Source organism: Vombatus ursinus, unplaced genomic scaffold, assembly GCF_900497805.2.
Source record: "Vombatus ursinus unplaced genomic scaffold, bare-nosed wombat genome assembly UNPS02013950.1, whole genome shotgun sequence".
Lineage (NCBI taxonomy): Eukaryota > Metazoa > Chordata > Mammalia > Diprotodontia > Vombatidae > Vombatus > Vombatus ursinus.
The window spans coordinates 3,875,917-3,903,615 of record NW_020953728.1 but is presented as its reverse complement, the minus strand read 5'-3'; the positions used below and the strand labels follow the sequence as shown (position 1 = coordinate 3,903,615).

Sequence of the window (27,699 nt, the reverse complement as noted above, 5' to 3'; positions counted from 1 at the left end):
ATCTAAACCTCACCCAGGACTTGGCCTGAGGTGATTTGGTAGGAAAATAAGTGTAGGAACCAATAGAATTCACAAATATTGGTATTGAAGGGAGATGGTGTATTCCTCAAGGGTGGTTGTGTGTTGGGGAAGAAGACAATGAATTTGTAATGAACTTTGAGGGTTAATATGACAACATTACCCTGTTGTTTGAGATTCAATGTTGGGACAAAATGAGGCACTCATAGGTCATTGAACAGTTAACAAAAGGAGGTTTACTTAGCCCTGACATAGCTAAGATATGCCATAGCACTTATCTTGGGGGGAGCATCTCCATATGGAAATGTATCTGGTCATCTAGGCTGGGTGTGGTATCATGAAGAATCCACCTAAGTCTGTAGAACTCTAACTCCAATGTGGATGGGTATCCCCCTAAGTGATCAGGAAGTCACATCAACAAAGCCAGAGGTCACCAGGATGCTTTCTCAAGAAAGGCATAGATATGAAACTTGTTCTGATCAAGTCATGGCTTTGTGGCCTTTTAGGGAAAATATAGCATAACCCATGCTGTGGGGGGAAGGGGTTAATTGGTCCTCACATACCATTCCATGTGATGGCAAAATCCCAAGGATCTCTTAGGCCCTAGAGGATCTTTTACCATTTGAATTCTTTTAAGGTTTTTACTAGACAGTCCTCCTGGAATAGGTAGTACTAAGAAGAAAAAGAAGGGAAAAAAAATTTACAACACTTCCCTCCTCCACAAGAATCACAATAAAGAAAAAATGTAGAAAAAAACAAAGCCAGAAACTCCATGTTTGCTTCCCTTCCCCACCTAAAGTCTCAACAATCTAGTCCATGTGGTATGTGATGCTACATTTTTGAGGTTCACAGTAGATCTCCTAATGCGAGGTGGTAATGATTAGCTGGAACAGCACCAGTAACATCAGGGCCATAGCACAGATGTTGATACTTCTGGCAAAGTCAACTAATTCTTATCACACATCAGGGTCATCTGTAGTAAAGTGGCTAAGAAGTCATAAGCCTTTTGCATGCAACCTGTCCCAGGATCTAAGTTGATACTAGTGCTCTCCCTGTACTGCCACCCATACAGTATTCCCTAGCCCACCTGCCAAAATCTCTCCCTTCCTTAGAGCTACACCAAGGAAATGAAACAAAATCTTTGTCCACTTAGAGGGACTGCCTCCTTCTACAGGAGCTAAATAAAGCTCTCACATCCGGGGGTCAGAAGTGCTGCCCAATCAGCTGAGGGAACCCCTTTATTCCAAGTAAATATACACCTATGATAGTTAGATAGCAACAGTTTCACCTCTCCCATACTATTAAAAAGCGTGACAATACCACCCTGGGGTGGGGGTAGGTGGGAGGGGAGTGTTACTAAAAGGAGTGTAGTTTTCCCCTCTTTTTCTGTTACTTCTGCTTATATCAGGAAGATTGTTTAGTAAAAGACCTAAAAGGAGTTAAATGGGAGAAGATCCTTTGTAAGATCCTTAGGACCTTGCCCCTGTGAGGATGGTATGTGGTAGGACATGATCATCCATTTTCTCCCAACAGGGATTAGTTTTCTATAAAGGGCATATCTCACTTCTAGTCCCTTTTCTCCATTCACATACAGTTAAAGCCTTCATCAATCACTTTTTTACCTAGACTTTTGTAATAGTCTCTTTAACTCCATTCTTTCCATCTCCAATCCGTCCTCTACAAAACTGCTAAAATAATCTTCCTGATTCACAGATCTGACCATGCTCAACAACCTTCAAATTGATCTTCTTAAGGCCCCAGGTCTCCCTAGGACCTAGCACAATGGCTCCATGTTGCCTCCAAAATCAAATATAAAGTCCTTAGTATGAATTTAAGGATTACTACCACCTAACTCTAATTTACCTTTCCAACCCTTTCTCACGTAACTCCCCTTTACATATTATACATTGCAAACAAAATGTACTATTTCCCGTACTAAGCTATCCCCTGTATGCATTCCCTCCTCATCTGTTCCTTTGCCTTTCAGAATCTTCCTTTAAGGATCAGTTCAAATACTATTTCCTTCTTGAAAGGTTTCCCTAATCCCCCCAATTTTTCAGTGCTTTATTTCCTCAGATTTTCCTTTACTGCTTTGATTTCTTTCCTCCTGTCACTCCTTACCTTGTTTTATAATTATCTGTGTATATGTTTTTTCTGTCTAGTAAAAGGGTATAGACTTTCATTTTTGTGTTTGTATCCTATCTCAAGTGTCTAGTATCAACAGGTCAACAAGCAATTATTAAACACCTACTGTGTGACAAGCATTGTGCTTATTTCTTATTTCTTTGCCTAAGAAAGGCAAAAATAGTATCTACTCCCAAGGAGTTCATGGTCTAATGGCGGAGACAACATGCAAACAACTATGTCCAAACAAGAAATACACAGGATAAATTGGAGATAATCTTAGAGGGAAAGGCATTAGCATTAAAGAGGATAAGAAAAGGCTTTCTGAAGAATCTGAGACCTGAAGTAACCCCAGTGATGGCAATGAAAAGGAGAGAATTCCAGGCAGGAAAACCAGAGTAACTACCTGGAATTAGGAGATGGAATATCTTTTGTGAGGCCAGAGTAACTGATTTGCAGAGTAAGGGGAGGGAGGGAGATATAAGAAGACTGGAAAGGTAGGAATAGACCAAACTTTAAAACCAAGGATTTTATATTTGATCTTAGAGGTAAGCCACTGGAGGGAGCCACTGGATTTTATTGACTAGGAAGGATAACATGGTCAGACTTGTGCTTTAGGAAGATCAGTTTGATTAGAAGAGTGGAGGATATTTACAGTGATGAAATGCATAGAACAGGGAGACCAACAAGAAGGCCAGATAGGGGGGCAGTTTCAGAGGAGAGAAAGGTGCATTGATTTTTCTCTTCCTTCAATACCATCCTATCTCTTCTTGGGTATCAATCAATTAGCAAGCAGCTAGTAAGAACCTACTAGGTGGAGTACACTGCGTTAGATGCTGGGGATACAAATATAAAAACTCAACCCCTCAATTCAAAAGTTTACATTTTCCTGGTGGGATACACAGCTTTACAGATAAGCTCACAGATGTGTTTCTTACAACCAGAGCACTTGAGGTCATGGGGAGAAGCCAAGTCATTAGACTTTGTTGCTCCCTAAAACCATTGACTCCTTTTCACCCTGACCTTTTTCTGCCCTGTGTGTATCTCACCCCTTTCTACTCCTCTTCCTAAGAGCTATAATTATTGCTACCATTACCTTAGAAAAGGGTGTGCTGTGGACTGCCTTTTCCCACTTAATTATTGTTGTGACTTCCCTAGCTACCACTCCTCCTATTAGAATGTAAATTCCTCCAGGGACTGGCAGAAATATTTTGTCTTTCCCCAATAGAATGTGTGTTCCTTGAAAGCAGAGCTCGTCTACCTTAAGTATTTATATCTCCTGAGGTTTAGCAAGGTGTTTGTCATTTTCACTGTAGTAACTAATAAGTGCTTCTCATTCATTCATAAGTAAATACAAGATTATAGGAAAAACAAATATAGTGCAATAAAGCATTTAAAATTATATATAAAAAAGCATACAAAAATTCTGAAAGGGACATAAGTTTTATACTTTTTTTTTTTTTAAAGAGTCAGCAAGCATTATTAAGTGTTTACTGTGTTCCGGGCACTATCCTAAGCATTGGATGTACAAAGAAAGGCAAAAGGTCTCTCAAGGACCTCACATTCTAATGGGGTTGATATACAAACCATGCAGTTTCATATACAAACCCCTTTATTAATGTTCTTTGGACATTCTTTTTTTTTTATGTTTGCCAAGTTAACAAAATATCTACAAAGGGGAAGGGACTAACAACTAAGGGAATGAGGAAGAGACTGGAAGGTTATGACAGTTGCATAGATTACTTATTTATTTTAGCTTTTATGCCAAAGATTAAATACTAAATTAAAATAATTTAGCATATTTTTAAAGCATTTTTAAATCCTTCATTATAATGTAAGTATGCCAAAGGAGTTTCAGCTATACATTAGGAATATCCACCCTACCCAAGCCTAGTATCCTATGGAATAAGAAAATATTCATTGAAAATAACTACAGACATTCCAAATGTCTCGTGTAAAGGATTTTCTCCTACACAATGAAAACTGAGCAGCCTAGGTGTGCCAGCAGCTGTCAGTTAACCAATGTCATGTGATTCCTGGAGCCAGCCTATTAAGCTAGTTTGCTGCTGCTGCTGCTGCTGCTGCCGCCGCCGCTGCCCCTCCTCCTGAGGTTCCTGTACTTTGAACTCCCTGAAGTTAGTGAAGCCATGAGCTTTACCACAGCTAGAAGCTTGGGCAAATGGCAGATAAGGGTGGCTGAATGCTTAGGCTGAAAAAACCCATATAATTCCATAGTAATTCTTTGTAGACCTGAATCTGATGTGGATTATTTCAAAAGATCGTATGTGAAGCTTTGTAAAGCATGGTGGCTCATGATGAAATTGGAAGTTTCCTGCCTATTAAAAGGACTATTCGTGTCCTAGATGTTAATAATCAGTCCTTTAGAGAACAAGAGGTAAGGCTTTGAAAATGATTTTAGTGCTTTTCTCAGTTTTAAATGTTACAGTTCAACTTCTATGAATGTTTGAAGCTGATTTAAGGGCCAGAAATGTAAATTTAGTTACTGTTTATATTTACCAGCGTAGTTTAAAATGTGTGCATTACTTTAGATACCAGGCTATTAAGTACTCTAAGAAATATAAAAAAGAATTTGTTTCTTAGTGGGAATTGAAAGTAGAAAGTTGTCTGATATCTTAACTTTATTCATTCTTGATCTGTCAGCTTCTTTTTCATGTTGTGCCCTTCCTCAAAAGGAAAGCAATATGTTAAACTGGTGAAAGCACAGAGTCTTTTAAATCTCCAGTCTTGTTTTAACTGTCTGAAATCATTATTTCCTTGTAAACATATCTTTAAACAAATTAGTGGATGTTTTATCTGACAGTATTTTAAGAAAGATTTGTGTGTTAGACATTATTCTCCAGTTTTTAGAAATGCCAATTATGAACAGAAGTGTCATTTTGTATTTAAACTTATACCTGTTGGTGTTTAAAACTGCTTCCTTTATAGATGACTTTTTGTATGTTTTTTTTTTTACTTGTGTGTTTCATCACAGTGTTAAATAAAAGGGCTATTTATCAATAATGTTTGAAGAGGAACTTAGTAATGTCAATACTTTGATAATTTTGTTCTGTTATCAACTAGTTTTGTTGTTTTTTTCCTTACTATTGAGGTTTAAAATATCTGCCGTATTTTAAATATAAGTTCATTCAGATGACTAAATAACAACTGGGCAAGTTTTAGAACCAGGAAACTAAACTGAATTTCTGCAGCTCTCATTTCTTCCTCTAAAAGGAAAGGAAAGAAATGTTGTATATGGCCACAATTCATTTTTTCTTTTTTTTAATAGTAAAAATGAACACTATTTTGTAGTTTTAAGTTGTCTCTGAGTAAAAGTTATGTAAGCTATAAATACTCCCTTTTTTAAGGTAGCCCTTTCTGTGAATTTTACATACTTGTCCTTTGTTAACAAATTTATTCTCTCATTATGTGCAGCCTCAAGTGCTATAGCTTAATACAAGACAAAAATTACTTACATTTTAAAAGGTCAGAGAACTCATTTAACCAAAGAGTTATCTTCATTGTGTAGTGATTCCAAATAAAACACTCTTAAATCCTGTATTATTTGATAATTTTATGTTTAAATATATTATAATTTTAAATCCATTTTTATAATAAGCAAAATCTGAAAAATCAATTTCTCTTATTAACATCTAGGTGAAGTAAGATAAAATTGTAAGTTAAACTGGCATTCAACCATGCAACTTCTAAATCCCAGATGATATAGAGATATAAACCTAAGCTAAACAATTCCTGCTCTCAAGAAGCTTACAATTTTTTGAGGGGAGCAACATGCACACACAAAGTTCTATACGAAAAGCATACAGAGTACATAAATGCCTGGAGGAGTTGGCGCTCGCTGTAGCCCACCAGAAGGGGCTTTGAACTGAGTCTTGAAGGAAACCTGGCCTGCACAATAGCCAATACAAAGGCACATGCGCTGGAAATGAAATGTTGTTTGTGAGGAATAACAAGAAGGTCCCCCCTTGCTGGACTGTCAGTGTGTGCGAAGTGGAGTGGTGTGTGATGTAGGTGGGAGGGTGAGACAGGGCCAAGTTGTACAAGATTTAAATGCCAAACAGTGGAGTTTATGGGGGGGGGGGCTGAGAGGGGAGAGGGGTTGAAAGCGTGTCACAGTGATATGATCAGACCTGTGCTTCAAGGTTTTTGTAAAAATGGACTGCAGTGAGGAGAGGCTTGAGACAGGGAGACAAATTAGAGGGCTGTTGCAGTAGGCTAGGCTCTTAGTAACTAGGACAAAGGACTGAGCTAGGGTGATGGCTCTATGAGTAGAGAGAAAGGTATACATAGTGAGAGAAATGTTGTGACAATACTAATGATACAATGGAAATTTAAATTGCAGAGTTTTGTGTTGTTTCCCCTCCTCCCCTGCAAATGACCTTTGCTGTTGGTTAAAGGTTGCTTATAGGAGAAAGTCCTTTAACTCGTTTAATACACATTGCTGCTCTTTGTATTGTAATAAAAGTTTCATGAAGTGGAAGATTATTCTCCTTGAGGTGAAAGTTTGTATTATCCATTTCTTTTTTGTTTTCATATATGTAATCCCATCTTAACCCCACACAAGCATACACAAAACCTACTGCCAACTACGCCTTGGTGGGGAAGGAGTATTATTCAGTTTGTCAGAAAACTAGCATTTATTAAGTGCCTACTATGTTTGTGTTTCAGGCAGTGTTAAGTGCCAGGGTACAAAGAAAGGCAAAAAGCAAAACAAAAAAAAAAAAACCCAGTCACAGGAGTGTGTGTGTGTGTGTACATGCACACATATGTATATATGTAGAGAGAGGTATAGTTATATATGTATATACAGGTATACAAACGCACGTATAAATCACTGTTGCCAGCTTGGACTTAGCAATTTATGACACTAGACTTAAAACCAACTTCATGGGAAAGGTTCCTGTGAACCTACAGAAGTGGTCATTTGCAGAGAAGCAAGGTAATTTCTGTTCTAAGGAAACAGAAGCACTCTCAACAGCCTCCACTTCCCAATAAAAATTGCTTCAAATGATAACTCATTCCCAAAAGAAATCTCTTTTAAACAATATAAATTCATTTTAGAAACTTGTATTTTGTTTAGTAGGTTAAAATATTCCAGTCCAAAATTGAATAGTTAATAAATTGTATGGATTAGCGACCTTAATAATTCTAACAGGGAGCAGTTGAATGGGAAAAATGGCAACACTGGGTGGTCTTTGACTAGAGTTCACACTCTTCTTGGGTCACAAGTTGGCCCCAATATAAGCCTCTATATGCATATGGACAGTACAGTGGCTTTGGTTGCATCAGTCTGATTAGTATAGCAATCATATAAGTTTCCTTCAGTATTTGGAAATAACTAAGTGCCACCTGATTGTTTGAACATCTGTTCTATGCATGTTGGAAATAGGCAAGATGGTTTAAGAAACCAGAGTCAACTCCCTACCCAACCCCCACCCCAATTCTAAAGCTAACTCAAGCCTTTTCTTGTTTAATAAAACTAGTTGGGTAATGGCCAAGCCTACGACTTGCACAGAAATTATGTAATTTTAATAGTAATGTGGTTCAGACTTGTGCAAGATACTTGATGTTTATTTTCTGGGTATGTTTGCAAGATCATTTATAAACTTTGTATGATCCTAAACTGAGCTGTTCAAGGGAAAAATAAAAGCTATACCTATTGTTTGCCTGAAGAAAAAAAAGAAATTTGTGTTTTTTATATTTGCCTTTTTTCAGCATTTGTTTTTACTGTAAGGAAATTTTTTTTGTTACTTAAATTGATTTACTATATAGTTATACAGTATTTAAGTTGTAGATAATATCAAGAAATTTTTCCTTTCCTCCTAGCCAAATTTCTTTGCCTTTTTAAATTCACTGGAAGAGCACCTAGGAAAGCCAAATCCTCTTTGCCTTAAGGAAGGGAGTTAATTTAGTTCCCAAAAAAGAACCAAACTAACACCTGTTTTCTTTCTACTTAATATTAGCTATCTTAATATGAATCTTAGTTTGTTCTAGGGGAATGGTAACTATGTCTCCATTTTAACAGAAGTCCCTTTGTACTGTTTTTACTAAATGGAAAGGAATGCCTTCTGCTAGCCCTTCTGCACATGCATGTGTCACTTCAGTCTTGCACAGATGTGTAGTATAAAGACATTCACATATGTCCTTTGCCACAATGTGTCAATTAATCACATATCTGAAACGCCTCTTATTTTTCAGTTCAGTTATCATTTGCCCCATTTGTTTAATATTCTTAAAGTTGGGATTAATTTTTTCCTGAAACTATAAATATGCTGTTGGAATTAACATAGCTGTTTTTAATCACTATAAAGTTCTCTCACTACATATTCTAGTGTTTAGTATGAAATAAAGTACAGAAACTTTGCTAAATACAAGTTGATGGTCCTTTGGAATTTGAGACCATTTATTAAGGAGATTTAGTTCTTTCCCAAAAGAACATAAAATATACTAATATTATATACCTTATTTCTTCTGATAGTCGTTTCAGGGATATCTTTTCCTTGCTCCCCTTATTTCTTGATTAATTCCAAGCATTAAATGTATGATTATTTTGTTTTGGTTCTTTTAAAGTAAAATATTTGTGATGTCAGCCATTACCTGTTCTTTTAGAGGTCAAGGCCGCAGGAGACTGGCAAAAAATATATGCTGATGTTCTTGAGCTGATAAATTCAGTGATTGCATCTGATTGTAATCAACTTTTAAAATATTTAAGTTATTGGTTTACATGAACATTCCAGAATTATAAAAGACACTAATACAAACAGTAACCCTAGAATAGAAACATTACAAAGAAAGAATGGATTTGTTCTTGACTCTGAGCCTTTCTTCCTCTTTAAGTAGAAGAATCATCAAATTCCAAGCATCAGTAAAACTAGAATAATAATAATGATTATTTAATAGTTTTACGAGATACTTTGTAATCCCTAGATGAAAGGTAACATTCAGGAGGTATCCAGGGGCTGAAGGGATAAGAAAAAAATGAAAACATTCTGCCCTAAAAGCTTCTATTCTACTTATCTAATAGCATTATCTTCTAGAAGAAAGGACTTTAAATGTACTATAATATAATATTTCTGCGTTCTCCTTTTTAAGTATGTTGTATTAATAGAAAAACAATATTTGATATGGAAAGATAATTAACAAATTTCAGGTATTGACTTAGCAAGCATTTATAAAGCTTTTTCTATGTAAGAAAAATCAGAAGCAAGCCCTACCCTCAAGGAGCTTACATTCTCAAAGAGAAGACAACGTACAAGATAAATACTAAATTTTTCTCTTAGAGAAAAAGGGCCACTAAGATCTAAGGGAACCAGGAAAGTTCTCTAGAAGGATGTGGTTCTTGAGCTAAATCTTAAAGGAAGCTAGAAATTCATGAGGCCAGGGTTGGAAGGAAAGAGCATCCCAAGCATTAGGGAGCAGCCAGTGCAAAGGCTCAGAGGTAGAAGGTGAAGCAAGGAACAGCAAATAGGTCAGTATGGGCTAGATCATAGAATTGCAGGGAGGGGTTTAGAATGTAAAAAGATTGGAAAGATAGGAAGGACAGGTTATAAAGAACTTTACATGCTAAACAAAGGACTTTAAATTTGATCCTAGAGGTAATAGGGAGCCACTGGAATTTATTGAATAGAGTCATGGTGGCATCCTCAGACCTAAACTTTAGGAAAATCTTTTGACAGCTATTGACAAGATAAATTGGAGCAGAGAGATTAGAGTCAGGTAAGGGGTAAGGGAATAAGCATTTATATAGTGCCTACTATGTGGCAGACACCATGCTGCTGAGTGCTTTACAAATATTATCTTATATGATAGCAATAACAACCCTGCATGGTAAGCGCTATTATTATTCCTGTTTTATAATTGAGGAAACTGAGGCAAATAGAGATTAAGTAACTTGCCCAAGGTCACACAGCTAGTAAGTTTCTGATACTAGATTTGAACTCAGGTCTTCCTGACTCCAGGCTCAGTGCTTTATCCTCTCTGCCACCTAGCTGCCAATTTGAAGGCTGTTGTAGTAGTTCAGGTGAGGGGGCCTGAACTCTGTGGGATTGACTATGTGAGTGAAGATTACATATGTGAGAGATGTAAAGAAAAAAATTACAAGATTTGGTAACTGATTGGATATGTGAGGTATTCCAGAGAAAGGAGTCAAGGATAACATTGAGTTGCAAAGGTAGGTGACTAGAAGTATATTGTTCCCCTCAATAATAATAGGGAAATTGATGGAGGGGAAGATTTAGAAGTAACGTTGTTTTGGGCATGTTAATTTTGAAAGGCCTGCAGCAGTCAAAGTGTCTAATAATTCAGGACTAGAATTCAGGAGAAAAACTAGGGCTGGTTAAATACATTTGAGAATTAGACAGTTGAACCCATGGGAGTGGATAAAATACAAGTGAAAAGGTATAAACAGAAAAGAGATAAGGGCCTTTGGGTTTCAGGGGGAAACACCTACAGAATAGTTGTAACATGGATGAAGATCCCGCAAAAGAGATCAGGAGCCAGTTAGGGAGAGATTGAAGATTAGAGAGAGACAGAGAATAGGGAATGGTGGAAACAGCTTTTTGGAGAAGGAGCCATATGGGATCCAAGGGTACATGTTAGAGGGTTGGGAGTTGGCTTTGACTAGTCAAAGGTCCATCTCATTGTCAGAAACTAGAGTGAAGGACATGGTGAGAGGTCATGTCAGAGGGTAAGACAAGAGAGTTTACTGTGAATGTCATCAACTTTAGAGGCAAAGTATGAAGTGAGGTCCTTAGAAGAGGTGGGTAGGGAGAGAGTAGCATGAAATGCTTGAGGAGAAAAGGTTTGGAACCCCTGCTGTGGTTGAACAGATCAAGAGGAGAACTGATAGGATTGTAGTGAGGGCCAATTTGATATTTGCCAGTATAAATTTGTCGTGAATTGAGCACAATTTCATGATTTCTTCTAGTTTCATTCAGGAACAAAAGAGTAGGTGCAAAGAAGTGGTAAGAGTAACTCAAAATTGGGGTTTTTGGAAAGTAGTAAGTTATAGAACAAAAGAACAGGGGATTTCAGAATAGAGTATAGTGTAGAGTTGAATAGGTTCACCAGATGATCAAGATTGTGAATGGAGAAGTACTGAGAGAAGGGTTAATGGCCTAGGTTATACTGAGACATGGAGAGATTAGAAGTCATGCATGATGAGGACAAAGAGTAGGTTTAGGAGGAGTAGAGAAGCTAACAGTGTGATGGAGAGATAAGTGATTGTGATCAGAGAAGGAAATTAGTTGAACATGGAAGTAAGCTTTGTGAGTGATGTCAAGATCCAGGGCGTGGTCACCCATCTTTTGGAGTACAGGTCACAAGAGTTGATCTGTTGGTGAACTGTAAAATAGGGTATATGACGCACATTAAAATGAATGAAGAAGCCCTCTAGAATGAGAAAAATTGGAGTGGAGAAGATCACTGTGATCTAGGCACTGAACTCAGTGAGAAAGGAAGGAGAATGACTTGGGTTTTATAAAGCTACCAAAATCTTGATTGGGTTCTTAATTTGCATTAAAATGAATTTAAAAGAGGAAAGGTTGTTGAATGATGGCAGCAGAGGCAGAATCTAGAAGCAGCAATAGGGAGCAAAGAGTATTCTATATCTATCATTTCTGCATCAAACTGCTCCTTATCAGTCTGATCTCAGGACCTTAACCTCTTAGTGCCTCAATTTCCTTATGTATAAAACAAGGGATTTGAATGGAGGGATTTGGATCTTGCCTCTGTTGTTTATTTCCTATATTACCCTAGGCAAGTCACTTACCATTCTAGACCACAGCTTCTTCGTCTGTAAAGTGATAAAGTTGAGCTAGATTGCTTTTGAGGGCCTTTCCAATTCTTGACTTATTGACAGGGTGATGTCTAAGGTCCCTTCCAGATAAATTCTAATAATTCCAATCTTGCTTCATCCTATTATAAAGAATGTCGCATAGAACAAAATACAACAGCAATGTATTCTAAGACATATAGATGGCAGCAGTGGATAGAATGTCATCTTGGGCTCCAAAGTCCCCTCTAGACATCTCCATCCATGTTAGATGATCTGAGTATGCTACGTAGTCCATTATACCTAAATACAATAAACAAGGGAAACAAACAGGGATGGTAAGATGGAATGCTTTAAGAGGGAAGACAGAGGGCAACTAGGTGGCGCAGTGGATAGAGCACCGGCCCTAAAGTCAGGAGGACCTGAGTTCAAATCCAGCCTCAGACCAAATCCTTAACACTTACTAGCTGTGTGACCCTGGGAAAGTCACTTAACCCCAATTGCCTAAAAATAAAATAAGAGGGAAGACAGTACTGAGGAAATAACTGCAAGCAAAGCAAACTTCTAATCCCAAAAAGAGGGAGTAAAAAGCGAAGGGTAGTAACAGAGAAGCAAAGAACTAAATTGGCTGAATGAGTTGTGGTATATGAATATAGTGGAGAGTTGTTGCTGCATCAGAAATGACAGGATTGATTCAGAAAATCTTGGATAGTATGAACCAGTGAAGAGTGAAGTCAGCAGACCCAGGAGAACCATTTATATAAGGACAGCAGCATGGTAGAGATAAACGACTTTGAAGACCTTAAAAACTCTGATCAATGAAATGACAAACCATGTCCCCAGGGGATCCATGATGAAGTGTGTTACGCATATGTTTCATCACAGTGAGACAATGGGCAAAATGTACAGAGATATACATATTTTGGACATAGCCTGACTATGCTTATTTGTTGTTCTGTTTTCATTGGGGGTTAGGGGAGAAGAGGAGGTTAACAAGTGATGCCCCAAAAAGGGCCCATTGTAACATTTTTAAGTACATAGAAGACAAAAGAAGGAAGCGCAGACAAGCAGAACAGTTTTGAAAGTAATATGTGGACTTCATTATACTTTTTTTTTTTTAAGATAAATACTCTGAAATAGAGATTCACAATTTCATAGAGAATTCTCTTGTGTTCTATGTGTATGGAAATACATTTTTTCTTTCTTTTTGGTGTTTACATTTTGAATTAAAAATAGAAAAAAAAACAAATTCAAAATCCCTGAATAAACTCCTACACAGTAAAAAATGAATATGCTAGGTACACTGAGGATACCTCAACCCTGAAATTTTAATCAATAGCATATTTGTTCTCATTTTTAAAAATTTGGTAGCATCCTCACTTTGCCCTCTGCTGTATAGAAGAATACCTCTGTAAAAGCCATCTTAAGAGGTGTCACACCAGCTTTTAGTCTTTGATAGGTAGGAGGAATGTTTTTTATTCTTCTCTGGCTTCCTTCAAAATTCATTTCAAATCTAGAGACCTTTCTGGTCCCAAAACCACCACCTTATTACTTTCTCTCTGACATTATTTTCTATCTGCTCTGTATATTGCTTGTTTATATACATAATTATTTATTTATTGTCTTTTCCATTAGAATACGAACTTGAAATACAAGAGACAGTGTTTTTGTTTTTTTCCTTTCTTTGTAACCAGAGAGTTTAGTATAGTGCTTGGCACAAAGTCAGCGCTTAATAAATGCTTAACTGATTGTCTGAATATAGATTGTAGGACATATTGCTCCTACTTGCTTTTAGGTTAATAATTTGTCAATTGACCAGAACAACTATAAAAGTTTAAAAAGTCAGTTAGTAAATCTAATTTTCTTATATCTACAGGTATTTCTCTCCCTCAGATATTTTGGCGTCCATCTATTTCTAGATATTGAGGAGCAACACTTGATTAAATAAATTAAAATTGATATGTACGATTCAGAGGCCAAAAGAGAATATATATACCTTTACTTATATACCTTACTCTATTCTAAAACTGATATGGATTTGATGTGTTTGTTAATATTGAATATTTAACATTTTCAAATGGAATTAGATCCCTGGTACTAAATGTTGTGTTCTAAAAGTGATTTTTGGACATTTTCTTTTTTTTAGCTAAGTTATTTCAGAAAATCACATTTCTGTTCTTTGTAATATGCAAACATGTATTTTCTTATTGTTTCAATATTGTCCTGACTTGTTTGCAAAAATAGTATGAATATCCCATGTGTAGTATAACCTGTTTTTGCTTTCACAGGAGCCAAGCAATAAAAGAGTTCGATCCCTGGCCCGAGTCTCATCTTTAGCAAATTTAATCTCTCCTGTGAGAAATGGAGCAGTCAAACGTTTTGGTCAAACAATACAAGTAAGAAAAAAGTTCCTTTTTGAAGAAATGGAACTATACTTTTTTGTAGAAGTTTTTGTTTTGTTTCATTTTTGGTCTGGGCCTGTGAATTCATTGGCATGGGGAATTCCTGTTGAGGAAATTCCCTCTAGCAATGTAGGCAATTGTTCTTTAACTTACATTCTTAAATAGTTACCAAGGGCACACAGTTTGTGTCAGAGGCACTTGAACCCAGGTCTTACTGATTCTGACTTTATTTCCTATACTGCTACTTTAATGAGAAATGAAAATGTGCTCCCAGATTTTGGGATAATTAAGTAGCTAAATAACATTGTTATCAAAACAGAATCATAATCTCAGTTTGTGACAAGAATTTTCTTGAATGATCTGTACCCCAAAATTTTAGTTCCAGAATAACAGGTTTGATCTGATAGTGATAGACTACATGGTACCAGAAAGCCTTTTTTAATGCTTTTTTATTTTCAAAATAAAAAATGCCTATTAAAATTTCATTTCATGCTAAAGTATTTTCTGATTATTGTTTTCCGTTTGTTTGTTTTTTGTTCCTTGCCCTTTTAATAGTCTTTTACACTTCGTGGTGACAACAGATCTCCTGCTTGTGCCCAGAAGTCGTTTAGCAGGGCTACTGTCCCAACTCCTTCTAAAAGAAGAAACAGTGTAAGATGGTCAGAGATGTTAGATATCAACATGAAAGAATCTTTAACCACCAAAGAAATCAAGCGTCAGGAGGTAAGTTGTGTTTCCAAGAATAGAACCAAACTCATTAATGCATGACATCTGTCATAGGAAAAAGACCTGCTAGAGTTTTAGGAAGTTGTTAGTATATGTAAGTGCATTTCTCTAAATTTCTCAACTTCGTTTGCAATACTAGCAAAGCTAGCTATGGAATAGTAATTAAATTAACAGAATGTTGATCCTAATGCTCTAAATAACTTATGTTAACAGTAGTGATTCCATATATTCCATATTCCTAAAGAATATATAATCATTTCAAATTATTTCATGAATCCTTCACTAAAGTCATGCCTTATCATGGCATGGAAGGTGATACTGAGTTTTTTTATAGCTGCACCAGTGAAACACTAGCAGTGATGGGGCCTACTATACTAGCTAGGAGCAGTGAGATAGCTCTATGTCTGTAAGCCGAGAAGCAGCCTAAGTAAGCTCAGTGACATCATCAGTAGGCTTAGCCCTATAAAATGATGATTCTCTCAGCCTCGACAACTCATAAAGAAAGGTCAGACGATAATGTCTACCATGATTGTGATTTGCTTTGGTAAAGGGAACACCTACACTGACAAAGAATCAGATCCTTGAAACAGTGATGTAAGGGTTGTGAATTACCAAAAGTATCACCTCTCATATCCACCCCCTTCTCTCAACTCACATTGCCTTAGTTCAAGCCCTCATCACCTCTTGCCTATATTATTTCAACAGCCTCCTAATTGGTGCCCTTGACACTTTTCACTCCGGTCTGTTGTCCATCCTACTGCCAAAGTAATTTTTCCCTTAAGTACAGATTTGACTATGTCATAGTCCTACTCAGCAAACTCCAATGCCTTCCTGTTGCCTCTAGGATAAAATATGAAGTTGTCTGTCTTTTAAATCCCGTCATCTCCTAGCCCATTTTACACTTTGTGATCCAGCCAAACCAGCGTGTACTCTGTTCTGTCAAATGCAGCAGCTGCATGCCTTTGCACTGGCTGCTTGCCCTGCCTCACCTCTGCCTCAGAATACTTCTTTTCCTTCAAAATAGAATTCAAACACTACTGTCTATGTGAAGCCTTTCATGATACCCTTCCCCAACTTTTAGTGACCGCCCCAAACAACTTGGTGTTTAGTTATTCTTCTTAAATTTGTTCTGTATACACATCTATTTGACCTTGTCATCTACTTCATCCACTTGCCCTCCCCCCCATTAGGCTGTAAGCTCTACATGAATAGAGATTGTTTCACTCTTTGTATCTCCAGTGCCTGGAACGTAGTAGGCAGCTTAAGATATGTTTGTTGACAGATATCTCTCTTTTAGATGGTATTGTCTTAAAATCAAAGAATTGTAATGGGTTGTAATTCTAAAAAGTCTGGTAGTCATGTTATTAGAGCTTTTACACTAAAGAATTTACTATTTTCAAGTAATTCTAGGTGGTATACATTATTTCAAATCATGTAATTGTCCCCAAGTGTCCCCCTTGGTGCTCTTTGTAGTATACCAAACACTGAATAATAGTATATGTGTTGCATAGATTATGTATAATAATTACATATAATGATGATGATTATCATAACTAGCATTTATATAGCACCTATTATGCCAGACACTATGCTAAGCACTTTATAGATATTATCTCATTTGATCCTCACAATAAACCTTAGAGATAGGTGCTATCATTATCCCCATTTTGCCCTTTAGGAAATTGAGGAAGACAGAGGTTAAGTAACTTGCCCAAGGTCATACAACTTGTAAATGACTGAGGCTGGATTTGAACTCAGGTCTCCCAGACTTCAGGCCCAGCATTCTATACACTGTGCCACTTAGCTGCCAAACAAAAAAAAAATTAAGAACCTAGGTCTTTTAAGCTAGTGTTTTGAATTTATGCTTTGATTATGATTTCCATATAAGCAATTTTACATTAGCTACCCTTTTTTAGAGAGAGGCAAAGGAGAATTGATTTATGTAATGCACTTCCTTTTCAGGCAATATATGAAATGCTTCGAGGAGAACAGGATTTAATTGAGGATCTTAAGCTTGCTAGAAAGGTTAGTAAGTAGTTTTTGCTTTTAAGAATACTATTTCCCCAATTTCTACCACATCCCTCCTCAACTTCATCAAAATAATTAAAATTCCCACCACTTTTTCAAAAATTCTTCACAATGCTTTTTTAATATTTATACTTGGAAATAGAAAATATCTATTCCTATCTTTTGAAATAAAATCATCTTACAGGGCTCTTACCTCTACATGTAACATTTAATTTGGCCCATTTTGTGGCTGACTGTACTCAGATGTTATCTGTGGAAGTCTTGATGTAATTAGCTAGTTCTTCATGTAACAAGTTTCCTCCTCTACCAATAGGCCTACCATGACCCCATGTTGAAGTTATCTATTATGTCAGAGGAAGAGCTCACACACATATTTGGAGATTTAGATGCCTACATACCTCTGCATGAAGGTAAAACCTTTTATTTAATTTTCAACTGCATATGAAGATCTATAGCATGCCATTTTAAGAACAACTTGTAAATTTTAATTTTAATTGAAATTTAAAATTTTTTTGGCTTTTAAAAATTTCAGATCTGTTGGCCAGATTAGGAGAAGCAACAAAGCCGGATGGAACAGTAGAGCAAATTGGTCACATTCTTGTGAACTGGGTATGTGATGAATCATTTAATCTAATTAATTTGTTGAAAGGATAGTTTATTGAAATGTATTGGCAAATTTTTGAAAGATCTAAATCTAATGATTCAGAACCAGCTACAAATAAGACACTACAACTGAGCATATTAAACAACAGTAGTAGTAATTGCTTATATAATGCCCTGAAGGTTTACAAAATGCCTAATGTTTACTTCATTTAATCTTCATTAAGAGGAGGCAAAACAATCTCTCTCCCTCTCCCCAAACCTACCTTTCTCTTTTTTTCAAACAGATGAGTTCACTAAGTCTTACAAGGATTAGGTGACTTACCCAGTATCACACAATTATTAAATGACAGATCAGGAACTTGGACCCATGTTTTTTGTTTGCTGTCCAGAGGGGAGAACTCATTAAGTAGTTAGAGTTGGAGGAACTCTTTGTCCCCAAGTGGACAAAGTTCGTGATGAGATTATAAATTTAGTACTACCCAAACCCATTGTGATAAACATGTAAATTTTTAGAATTTACTATGAAAATTGTTAAGGCTTTCGGTGATGGCATTTATCCTAAAATGATTTAAGTTTTGTTTTACAATCTTTTAGTTGCCACGTTTAAATGCTTATAGAGGATACTGCAGTAACCAGCTTGCAGCTAAAGCTCTTCTTGATCAGAAAAAACAAGATGCGAGAGTTCAAGATTTCCTTCAACGATGTCTTGAGTCTCCCTTCAGTAGAAAATTAGACCTCTGGAGCTTCCTGGATATTCCTCGAAGTCGCCTAGTCAAATATCCTTTGTTGTTAAAAGAAATTCTCAGACATACACCCAAAGACCACACTGATATAAAACCTCTAGAAGAAGCTGTAAGTAGTTAAAGCAATTTAATCATGTAAATTTTTAGAAATGTTTAATTAAATTACCTTAGAATGATGTAAAATGGTACCTTCAAATTAACCATCAGCATCAACAAACATTTAATGTGTACCCTCTTTGAACTGATCATTTTGTACTGTGCTTGGGTGCACCAGAAGATGGCAAATTCTGCCTTTTAATATAATTGGGGAAGTGGAATGTTAAGGATGTTATAATATTTGCTAAAATTGTCACTTCTACAAAGCTGTTTTTTGACTTTTAGCTGTTGGTAATACAAGGAGTACTCTCTGATATCAACTTGAAGAAAGGAGAATCAGAATGCCAATATTATATTGACAAACTGGAGTATCTGGATGACAAGCAGAAGGATCCTAGAATTGATGCTAGCAAGGTGTTGCTTTGCCATGGAGAACTGAAGAATAAAAATGGACATGTAAGCTTATTTCCTTACTAGTATAAAGTAAAATTAGAAACAGTTATTAAACCTGTTGTTTTTTTTTTCTGCTGATTTTTTATGTCTTCTAAAAATGTCTGGAGATGTATTTTGAAAGGTAAGCCTGGAGTCAGGAGGACCTGAGTTCAAATCCAGCTTCACATACTTACTAGTTGTGTGACTCTGGGCAAGTCACTTAAGCCCAATTGCCCTCGCCAAAAAAAAAAAATATGAAGAAAAACATTTACACCTAGAAAACTAGACCATTTTGAGAATATTTTCCTTGGATAGTGAAGACAGTTTTCAATAAAATAATTTATTGAGATAAATAATGTTGTCAAATCAACTCAGTATTAGCATTATGGTTGTGGTGGTGGTTGTTCAGTCATGACTGACTCATCATGACCCCTGAACCATACTATCCATGGGATTTTTTTGGCAAAGATACTGGAGTGGCTTGCCATTTCTTTCTCCAGTGGATTAAGGCAAACAAAGGTTAACTGACTTGCCCAAGATCACACAACTAGTAAGTAGTTAAGGCTGCATTTGAACTCAGATCTTCCTGACTCCAGGCCTAGCATTCTACCCACTTGAGCCATCTAGCTGCTCTTAGTAATATGGTACCAGTCTTCAAAAATAATAGTGTCATATTTTATGATGTTTTTTTCTCTCATTTCCCCAGAAACTCTATATTTTCTTGTTTCAAGACATCCTTGTATTGACTCGTCCTGTTATACGCAATGAACGCCACTCTTACCAAGTCTACCGTCAGCCTATTCCTGTCCAGGAGCTGGTTTTAGAGGACCTGCAGGATGGTGATGTGAGAATGGGAGGTTCGTTTAGAGGTGCTTTTAGCAACTCAGACAAAGGTAAAGAAGAAAGTTTTCAATAATTTCATTTTTTAAATGTTAATGTATGGATGAGCCTTTGAGAGGTTTAAATAAATTAAATCCCTGGATTTCTTTTGTGTACATAAGTTGTTAAATCACTAAGCATAAATGAATGTTACTAGTTAAAGGTAATTGTGCTAATTAATTGTACATCATTTTAAATGGTATCTGGTACTGAGATGTGGCATGTAGCATCTTTTCCAGTAATTCACCAAAGCATAACCCAAAGTTTCTTTGTTCTAGGAAAACATTTTTTCTCTGATTGTTCAAAATAAAACCATCTTGTCCAAGTGGTCTAAAACATCAAAAGTGAAAGGTAGCTTTGGCATCAGGAAAACCTCAGTTCAAATGCTGCTCCTGACGCATAATAGCTGGGTAGCCCTTAGTTTCAGATGAGGTGCTGATCTGCTTTAGTAGAAGGAGTTCCTTCATCAATAAACAGGGAAAGATACCTCTTCTCCCCCTGACCCCCACCCCCCCTAAAAAAAGTGCTAGATTTCACAGAAATTAGACCAGACTTCAATCAACTAGCAAATAATTAAAGACTGGAAATGTTTTTGTGTTTGTATCTTTTGAGATTTATAATGCATACCCAGCATCCATCAGATTGCTTTCATATTAGTAAAGTGAGAAGGGCCAAAAATTTAAATAAGTCTCCAGATTTGCTTCTGTGTAAAATCTTTTAAGTGCAGTAAATACTGGTATAATCTCTTTTTAAAAAATAAGATTTCCTTTTCTTTTTTTATTTTTTCCAGCTAAAAATATCTTCAGAGTTCGTTTCCGAGAGCCTTTGCCAGGGCAGTCCCACACTTTACAGGCTAATGATGTGTTCCATAAGCAGCAGTGGTTCAATTGTATCCGAACCGCTATTGCCCCCTTTCATCAGACTACCAGTCCAACAGAGTTTAAGGGTTTGTCAGAGCTCAATAAGGGGTGTGAAAAGAGCAACTCTTTGGCATCACACATCAAAGCCCAAAGGAAGTCATCAGCGCTTTCTGGTCTCATTCCTCTAGAAGTGGATGAAAATTCCCCAGGATATACTTCCAGTGTAACTGTAAATGAAGACTCCACAGGTATAAAAGCATACAGAATACAATCTGGCTCCCAAAAAGCACAAGAGAAGGCTCAACTGAATGATAAAAGGAAAGAAACTTTGGTATAAAGGGGACCGTGTACCAACTGAAGAAAAGACTTTATAAATATGTACATTTTTTTTCATGTAATGTGAACATGCTAGGGTTACTTTGTCCTAATGTGTTGGTTTTTTAAATGGCAGCTACTGGTATACTAATAACTTTTTTAAACAAAGGTCTGTTTTTTAAAGAATGTGGAATTTATATTTTCTAAATTTGTCAAACATTTTTAAGGCTTAGCATAATTAGATTGAAAATTTAAAAGGTAGATTGTTCATAAGTTCTGATCTCCTATGGCTTTTTTTTTTCTGGGTTTTTTTTTTCCCAGTTACATGTAAAAACAATTTTTACCATTTGTTTTTTAAAATTTTAAGTTCCAAATTCTTCCTCCCTTCTCATCCCTCAATGAGAAGCCAAGCAATTTGATACAAGTTTTACATGTGCAGTCCAGGCAAAACATTTTCATATTAGTCATGTTGTGAAAGAAAACACAGACCAAAGGAAAAAAATAAAAAACAAGAAAAATAAATAAAGTAAAAAAATCTACTATGACTTCTTGAAATTTTAAATGTCAGCAAAACTCACAACTTTGCAAATGCTAATTCTTTACCAGTATTTTTTCCACAAACCTTGCAACTGAACTTTTGTTAAAATTGAATTTTTACACAGGCATTTAAAATCTGTATCTGTATTATTTTAAAATCTGAATTGAAATAGAAATTCTTTGGAAAACAGACCATAGAATTCAATAGTTTCTATTTTTAACAACTGGAACTCTTTGTTTTTTTACTGCACATTCTTCATTTTTCATTCACATAACCTGCCAATTATTTACTCTTTTTTTTTTTATTGTAAAGTAGTGTAAGGATTTGCTTTTTAAAAAATTTTTGATGGTTGTTCAAGTTGGCATTTCTTTAAAGTTTGACCTTCCTTGTCTTAAAATATGTGTATATATATGTGTGTGTGTATACATATATTTTTTTAAAAATAATTTTAGCCATATTATTTCTTGAGCCAGTAAAAAAGGTGGCATCATTTAAATGTAACATTTGGGGAGGTGGTATACACATTAAAGGGCTTGATTATGCTCTATACTACTGAAAGAGGGCTGCTGTGATGCACAGTGAAAGTCTTAGGGCAAAAAAAGAGGGAAGAAGGTCAGGTTGACAAGCTTCAGAAGGAAAAAGGGAGTGGTTTTGTCTTAAAAGTAAAATAGCTGGTCTCTGCCAGAATGTGAAAGAATAAAGTACTGAGGACAAACCAAAGGGGTATATAGCAAGTTGAAGAGGGCTGGAGGGAATTGAACTTTATATGCAAGGTGTTAAGAACAGTGAATTTGGGGAAAGAAGTGACATGGAGAAAATTAAATCTTGACAAAATTGTCTAGTGGTGTTGTTTTAGTGGTTTAATTTCGCAAGAAAAGGAGTAAGGACTTTCCAAAATGTTTCCGAGGTAAGGTATTAAAGTCATTAGAGTTTTGTTTTCCGGCTGTTAAACACACACGTACACACAAGTCCAGTGTATCCCTACAGTGGCTAAAATTTTAATCACGGCTTACATATTTTGCAGTGGAAAAGAGAATTGGAAAAGTTTGTAAATACATGAAACCAAATGAGGAGGGGGTGTCTGTATAAATGGATTATATTATTAAAAAAAAACCAAACTCACCCCAAAAGTTTCTTGTATATGTATATATTCATGTATATGTTGTGTAATATAAATATAGGGCATGTTGATGTATTAAGAAAGTTCACTTCTTTTCAAATTGCCTACATCACTCTCTCAGCAGAAGACCTTTACAAATACTTCACTGGAAAAAATGAAGTTCTGTATCCCAATTCCTCTTTTTCCTATAACTCTGTACTCCAAAATCACCTCAGCCTCCTCCCCCACTCTCTTCCTTAAGTCTCAGAGGAAAAGGTGCACCTTCTTATAGATGCTATCCCCTCTACTTCTGCCCGTGATCGCATTCACTTCTGTCTCTTCTGGGGAATTTCTCTTTCCCATCATCTTTCCTCTCTTCTCTCTCATCTCTCCTTAGTCATTAGTTCCTCAATGCTCAAATATTTCCCATCCTTTTTAAAGGATGATTTATATATCCTTTTATCATTCACATCCTTTTTTTAAAGATTTTTTAATCCTTACTTGATCCCCCTCAAACAATCCTTTATTTCTTTTTTCTTTCACAGCCAAACTTCTAGAAAAGGTCATGTTTATACTAATTTCCTCTATTTTCTCACCTACCACGCACTCCTCAATTCCTTGAAATCTGGCTTCTGACCCCATCATTATTCTTTCCAAGGTTAGCAATGATTGCTTAATTGAAAACTTTGATGGGCCTTTTCTCAATCTTTCTCCAGCACTGTTGACCACCTTCTCCTAGAGTTTCTTTCCTCCCTGTGTTTTCATGACATTGCTGCCTTCTGATTCTCTCCCATCTGTATGGCCCTCCTTCTGAGTCTCCATCATTCTTGTTCTACCTCCATGCAGGAGTATACCAGATGGTTCTGTCTTGGGATGCCTTCTCACTATACATTTATTGGATCTATTCAGATCCAGTAGGTTCAAGCTATGATCTCTATGCAGATGACTACTAGATCCATATATCCAGCCCTAATCTGCATCCATCCCAAACTCAGTGTGTCCGAAACAGAATTCTCCCCACCCCCTTCCCAGTCCTCCTCCATCCCTACTTCTTATTTCTATTCCATTTGCCCAGGTTCTCAATCTTGGATTCATCCACAATTCCTCCCTCATTATTAATGCTCATATCTAGTAAATTGCCAAATCTTGTTGATTCCATCTCCATGATATACCTCACAGTCCTCTTTTTTTTTTCTACTCACATGACCACCACACTACACCATCATCACCTCTTGCCTAAACTATTGGACTAATTGATTTCCCTTCCCCATCCACCATACAGCTGCCAAATTGATATTTCTTTTTTTTTGTTGTTTGTTTTTTTGGTTTGTTTTTTTTTTTGTGAGACAATCGGGGTTAAGTGACTTGCCCAATATCACATAGCTAGTCCATGTCAAGTGTCTGGTCTGAGGCAGGATTTGAACTTGGGTCCTGCTGACTTAAGGGCCAGTGCTGTATCCACTGCGCCACCTAGCTGCCCTTTGCCAAATTGATATTTCTAAAACAAAGGTGTGACTGTGCACCTGCCCAAGAAGCTCAAGTAGCTCCTTCTTGCCTCCAGAATAAAATACAAATACCTCTTTTTGGCTCCTCATGATCTGATTCCAAACTTCCTTTCAAGACTTACTGTGGGTACCTCACATTCCCAACTATCCAGCTGACTATTTGCCTATACTTGACATTCTATTGCCCTTCACTGTGCCTTTGTACATGCTGTCCTCAGTACATCTAATGCACTTCTCTCCTCTACCTCAAAGGATCCCAAGTTTCCTTTAAAGTTGGGCCCAGGTGCCACCTCCTACAGAAAGTTAGACTGATCTTCCCAGTTGCTGTTGTCCTGCCCTTAGAAATTACTTTGTGTATCTGAAGAAGGAACTATTTTAAGCCTCCCCTGAACATCCAGCAGTCTTGCAGTATTTCTAATTAAGCATTTCACGTTTTATTTGGGCACTGGATACTTTCCAATCAAACAGTCCAGCTTAGTCTTTTTGGGGTGAGTGTCTCATAATATGGCTAAACTCTTCGATGGCAGCAACTTCCCCTGCCATCAACCACTGCCACTTTCCTCTAGATCTTTTGAAACTCACAGGGTCACGGAACACTTTCATCTTGGCTTATTCATTCACATAAGATCAAGAAAGAACAAACACAAAGAGATGGGAAAGCAGCCAGGCCCACCAGCAAAATCTTCCTGGTTAAACCCTGCCGCAAGGGCAGGACTGTTGTTTCACTGTTCTAGAGAAGAACCTTGTCCTTTCTGGAGTTATCTGGTCACCTAGAGAGCCACAGCCAGGAGACCTCAGCCAGAAACTATCTTTTCACAGATCCCCCAAGTCTCCGGTACTGACTGGGTACAAGCCCCTCAGTCACATGTATATATAGAAATGAACTCCTGCCATATTTCCAGAAGGTTCAACTGAAATCAGGCGGGGAGTAACCTCACATGCTCCAAAGAATGGCTTTTCTAGACCAGTTCACCTACATGACATTCATTCACATACACATACATACATACATACATACACACACATGCATGTTTATTATATATGTACCTCCCAATGTTATTTAATTTCCTACATGTGTGTTTTTCCTCCCAATAGAATATAAGCTCCTTAAGGGCAGGAGTATTTGGGGCTTTATGTGTTCAGCACCTAGCAGTTTTTGGAACATGCATGCTTTAATACTTGTCATTATTCTTGAAAGTATCCCATAGCAATCTGATCTAAAGGCAATGTTCATCTATAAAGATTATCTCCCTTTCATCTTCCCCCTTTTCCACTTTTTGCTCTTGCAGTTATACCTTTTGAAATAGTTATAGACAAGAAAGATTTGTCCTGACAAATGAAAATTAAAATCAAATTTTCCTAGTCACTAACTGCGAACTAGATCTATAAACTTCACAAAATATTTCAGCAAGCCCAGGTTGAATTATTTAACCCAGTCTGAAAAAAAATGAAGCCAAAACAAGTGATGCCAATTATAGGACCCTGTTTACAAGATATTCCCAAAGTCTTAGTGGCACAGTTTGAAATTTTGATAGATTAAAACTGCAGTAAGACTTTTGGGTAGCTCTGTATGTGCTTCTGTAGACTGATCCATATCACAGAAGTTGAAGAAGGACTAGATTTGAAACAGCTACTTTAACAAGCTCAGAAATTCCAGCATAGGAATGGGCTATCAAAATAACCTTCTGTTTTCTAAGCTCTCTCATAAGCATCATAGATTTAGAGCTAGAAGGGCCCTAAGAGAACATCTGATACTTTTACATGTGAGGAAATTGAAGTCCAATGAAATGACTTGCTGAGGCATACAGAAAGTAGAGGCAATTATTTAAACTCGGGTCGCTTGACTCAAAATCCAGGTGAAAGGAACCGCAGAGTCCATCTATATCTATGGGAGTTCAACCCATACCTTTAACAAGAACCACCTTTATAGCCATCTATTCTTTGTTTGAAAATTCTAGTGAGGAAAGCCTAGTACTTCAAGTTTGTGGTATCAAAGGTAAATTTTCCTCTTTGCAGCTCCTGGTGCCAATAGAGTAAATCTAAACCCTCTTCTAGAGATGTCTTCAAATATTTGAAGACAGATAATGTATCTCCCCTAAATCTTTTCTTTTCCAGACTAAATTTCCTTAGCTCCTTTAGCTAATCATATTGCATGGTCTCAAGGCCCTTCAACCTAATTGCCATCAACTTTCATTCAGCAAGCTAATGCAGTAAACTGAAGGGGAGGGCTTTTAATTTCTAAAATCATGTTACTATCTTTAGTATTTTTATCTCATTCTCATTTCCAAGTACCTTTTTTCCCTCTCTTATCCCATGAACAATTCCTTATAACAACAATAAAAATTAAAGTCAGGAAAAAAACAATTCAGCAAAGCTCACCAGCTCACATCCGATGATATATGTCCCCCACATCCACCAAGAGAGAAAGAAGATACTCTTTCTCAACTTTCTCTGGTACCAAGATAGGTCATTATAATTACAAAACATAGGGTGTTTTTTAATCCATTTACATTGTTGTAGTCATTTTGTAAGTAATCTTCCTGGTTCTTCGTACTTTGTATCATTTCATCTAAGGAGCTTCTCTGAATTCATAATATTCATTGTTTCTTATGGCTCAGTGATATCCATTACATTTCTGTACCACAATTTGTTTAGCCATTCCCTACCTGAAGGGCATCTACTTTGTTTCCATTTCTTTGCTATCACAAAAAGATGCTGCTACAAATGTTTTAAGGTATATGGGACCTTTTTGACTTTAACCTTCTTGGGGCATACACACAGTGGAAACTCTGGATCAAAGGGAATAGATATTTTGGTCATGTGTTTACTTTAGTCTAATTCCAAATTGTTTTGCAGACTCTTTGGACCAATTCACAGGTTTACCAATACTAAAATACAACATACTTTTAGTTGTGGGGCAACTCAATTCAATCTGTACCCTCAGAATTTCATCTGAGAAGCCAGTAAAGAAAGAGTTTTATCATCTGGTATCTATACTTCAAATGAAACAGAAATATAAACAGTTGTGTGGATTCAAAAAACTAACGACCTCCCAGGAAACCTCAGATTTCTCAGTGGCTAATACCTAGTGTATTTGTATTATGTTTTCATCATAAATCAGAATTTGGAAGCTAAAAAAATTTAAGGCCCACCTAGCCCAACACCCTCATATTGCAGGTGAAGAAACTAAAATCCAAAAATGTCAAGTGACTTGCCTAAGATTACACAGCAGAAAATATCCTATCTCTCTTAGCTTCTGGGCATTAGGCCTCTCTTAGACACCAACTTTTATGATTTCTCAACTAGATCCTCTTTGTTGATAAGCATTTAAAGAATAAAGAGGTTGGAGTGGGGTTTCTTTTTTGGATTTTTGTCTTTTAAAAAGAGGATGGGAAAATTAATTGTTCCACAACAGTCGTAATTCCTATGAAGAGGAGCTTACATGAATTTCCCAGTCTAGAAAACTTGAACCTTCCTTCCTACAACATCAGAAGCAGCTGGAACCCAAGGTGGTTTACAGAGCTGGTGCAGTTGCAGTCCC

At 36.7% G+C, this 27,699-nt stretch overlaps 1 protein-coding gene across 2 annotated transcripts in view; it reads left to right on the top strand.

The window, feature by feature from the left end:
• Window positions 1–21,334, top strand: part of NET1 (neuroepithelial cell transforming 1) — a 99,799-nt gene extending 78,465 nt beyond the window's left edge. Inside the window, exons 1-10 of one of the 2 annotated variants that reach the window (XM_027858961.1) lie at window positions 4,226–4,537; window positions 14,221–14,328; window positions 14,890–15,057; window positions 17,023–17,085; window positions 17,402–17,498; window positions 17,621–17,697; window positions 18,286–18,543; window positions 18,816–18,986; window positions 19,669–19,855; window positions 20,632–21,332. In XM_027858961.1, coding sequence (XP_027714762.1) covers window positions 4,445–4,537; window positions 14,221–14,328; window positions 14,890–15,057; window positions 17,023–17,085; window positions 17,402–17,498; window positions 17,621–17,697; window positions 18,286–18,543; window positions 18,816–18,986; window positions 19,669–19,855; window positions 20,632–21,038 — 1,629 coding nt within the window. In that variant the 5' untranslated portion in view covers window positions 4,226–4,444 and the 3' untranslated portion in view covers window positions 21,039–21,332. Of the gene's footprint in view, window positions 1–4,225; window positions 4,538–14,220; window positions 14,329–14,889; window positions 15,058–17,022; window positions 17,086–17,401; window positions 17,499–17,620; window positions 17,698–18,285; window positions 18,544–18,815; window positions 18,987–19,668; window positions 19,856–20,631 lie in introns of those variants that run through there. The other variant, XM_027858960.1, reaches the window with a different exon arrangement.
• Window positions 21,335–27,699: the final 6,365 nt, after the last annotated feature.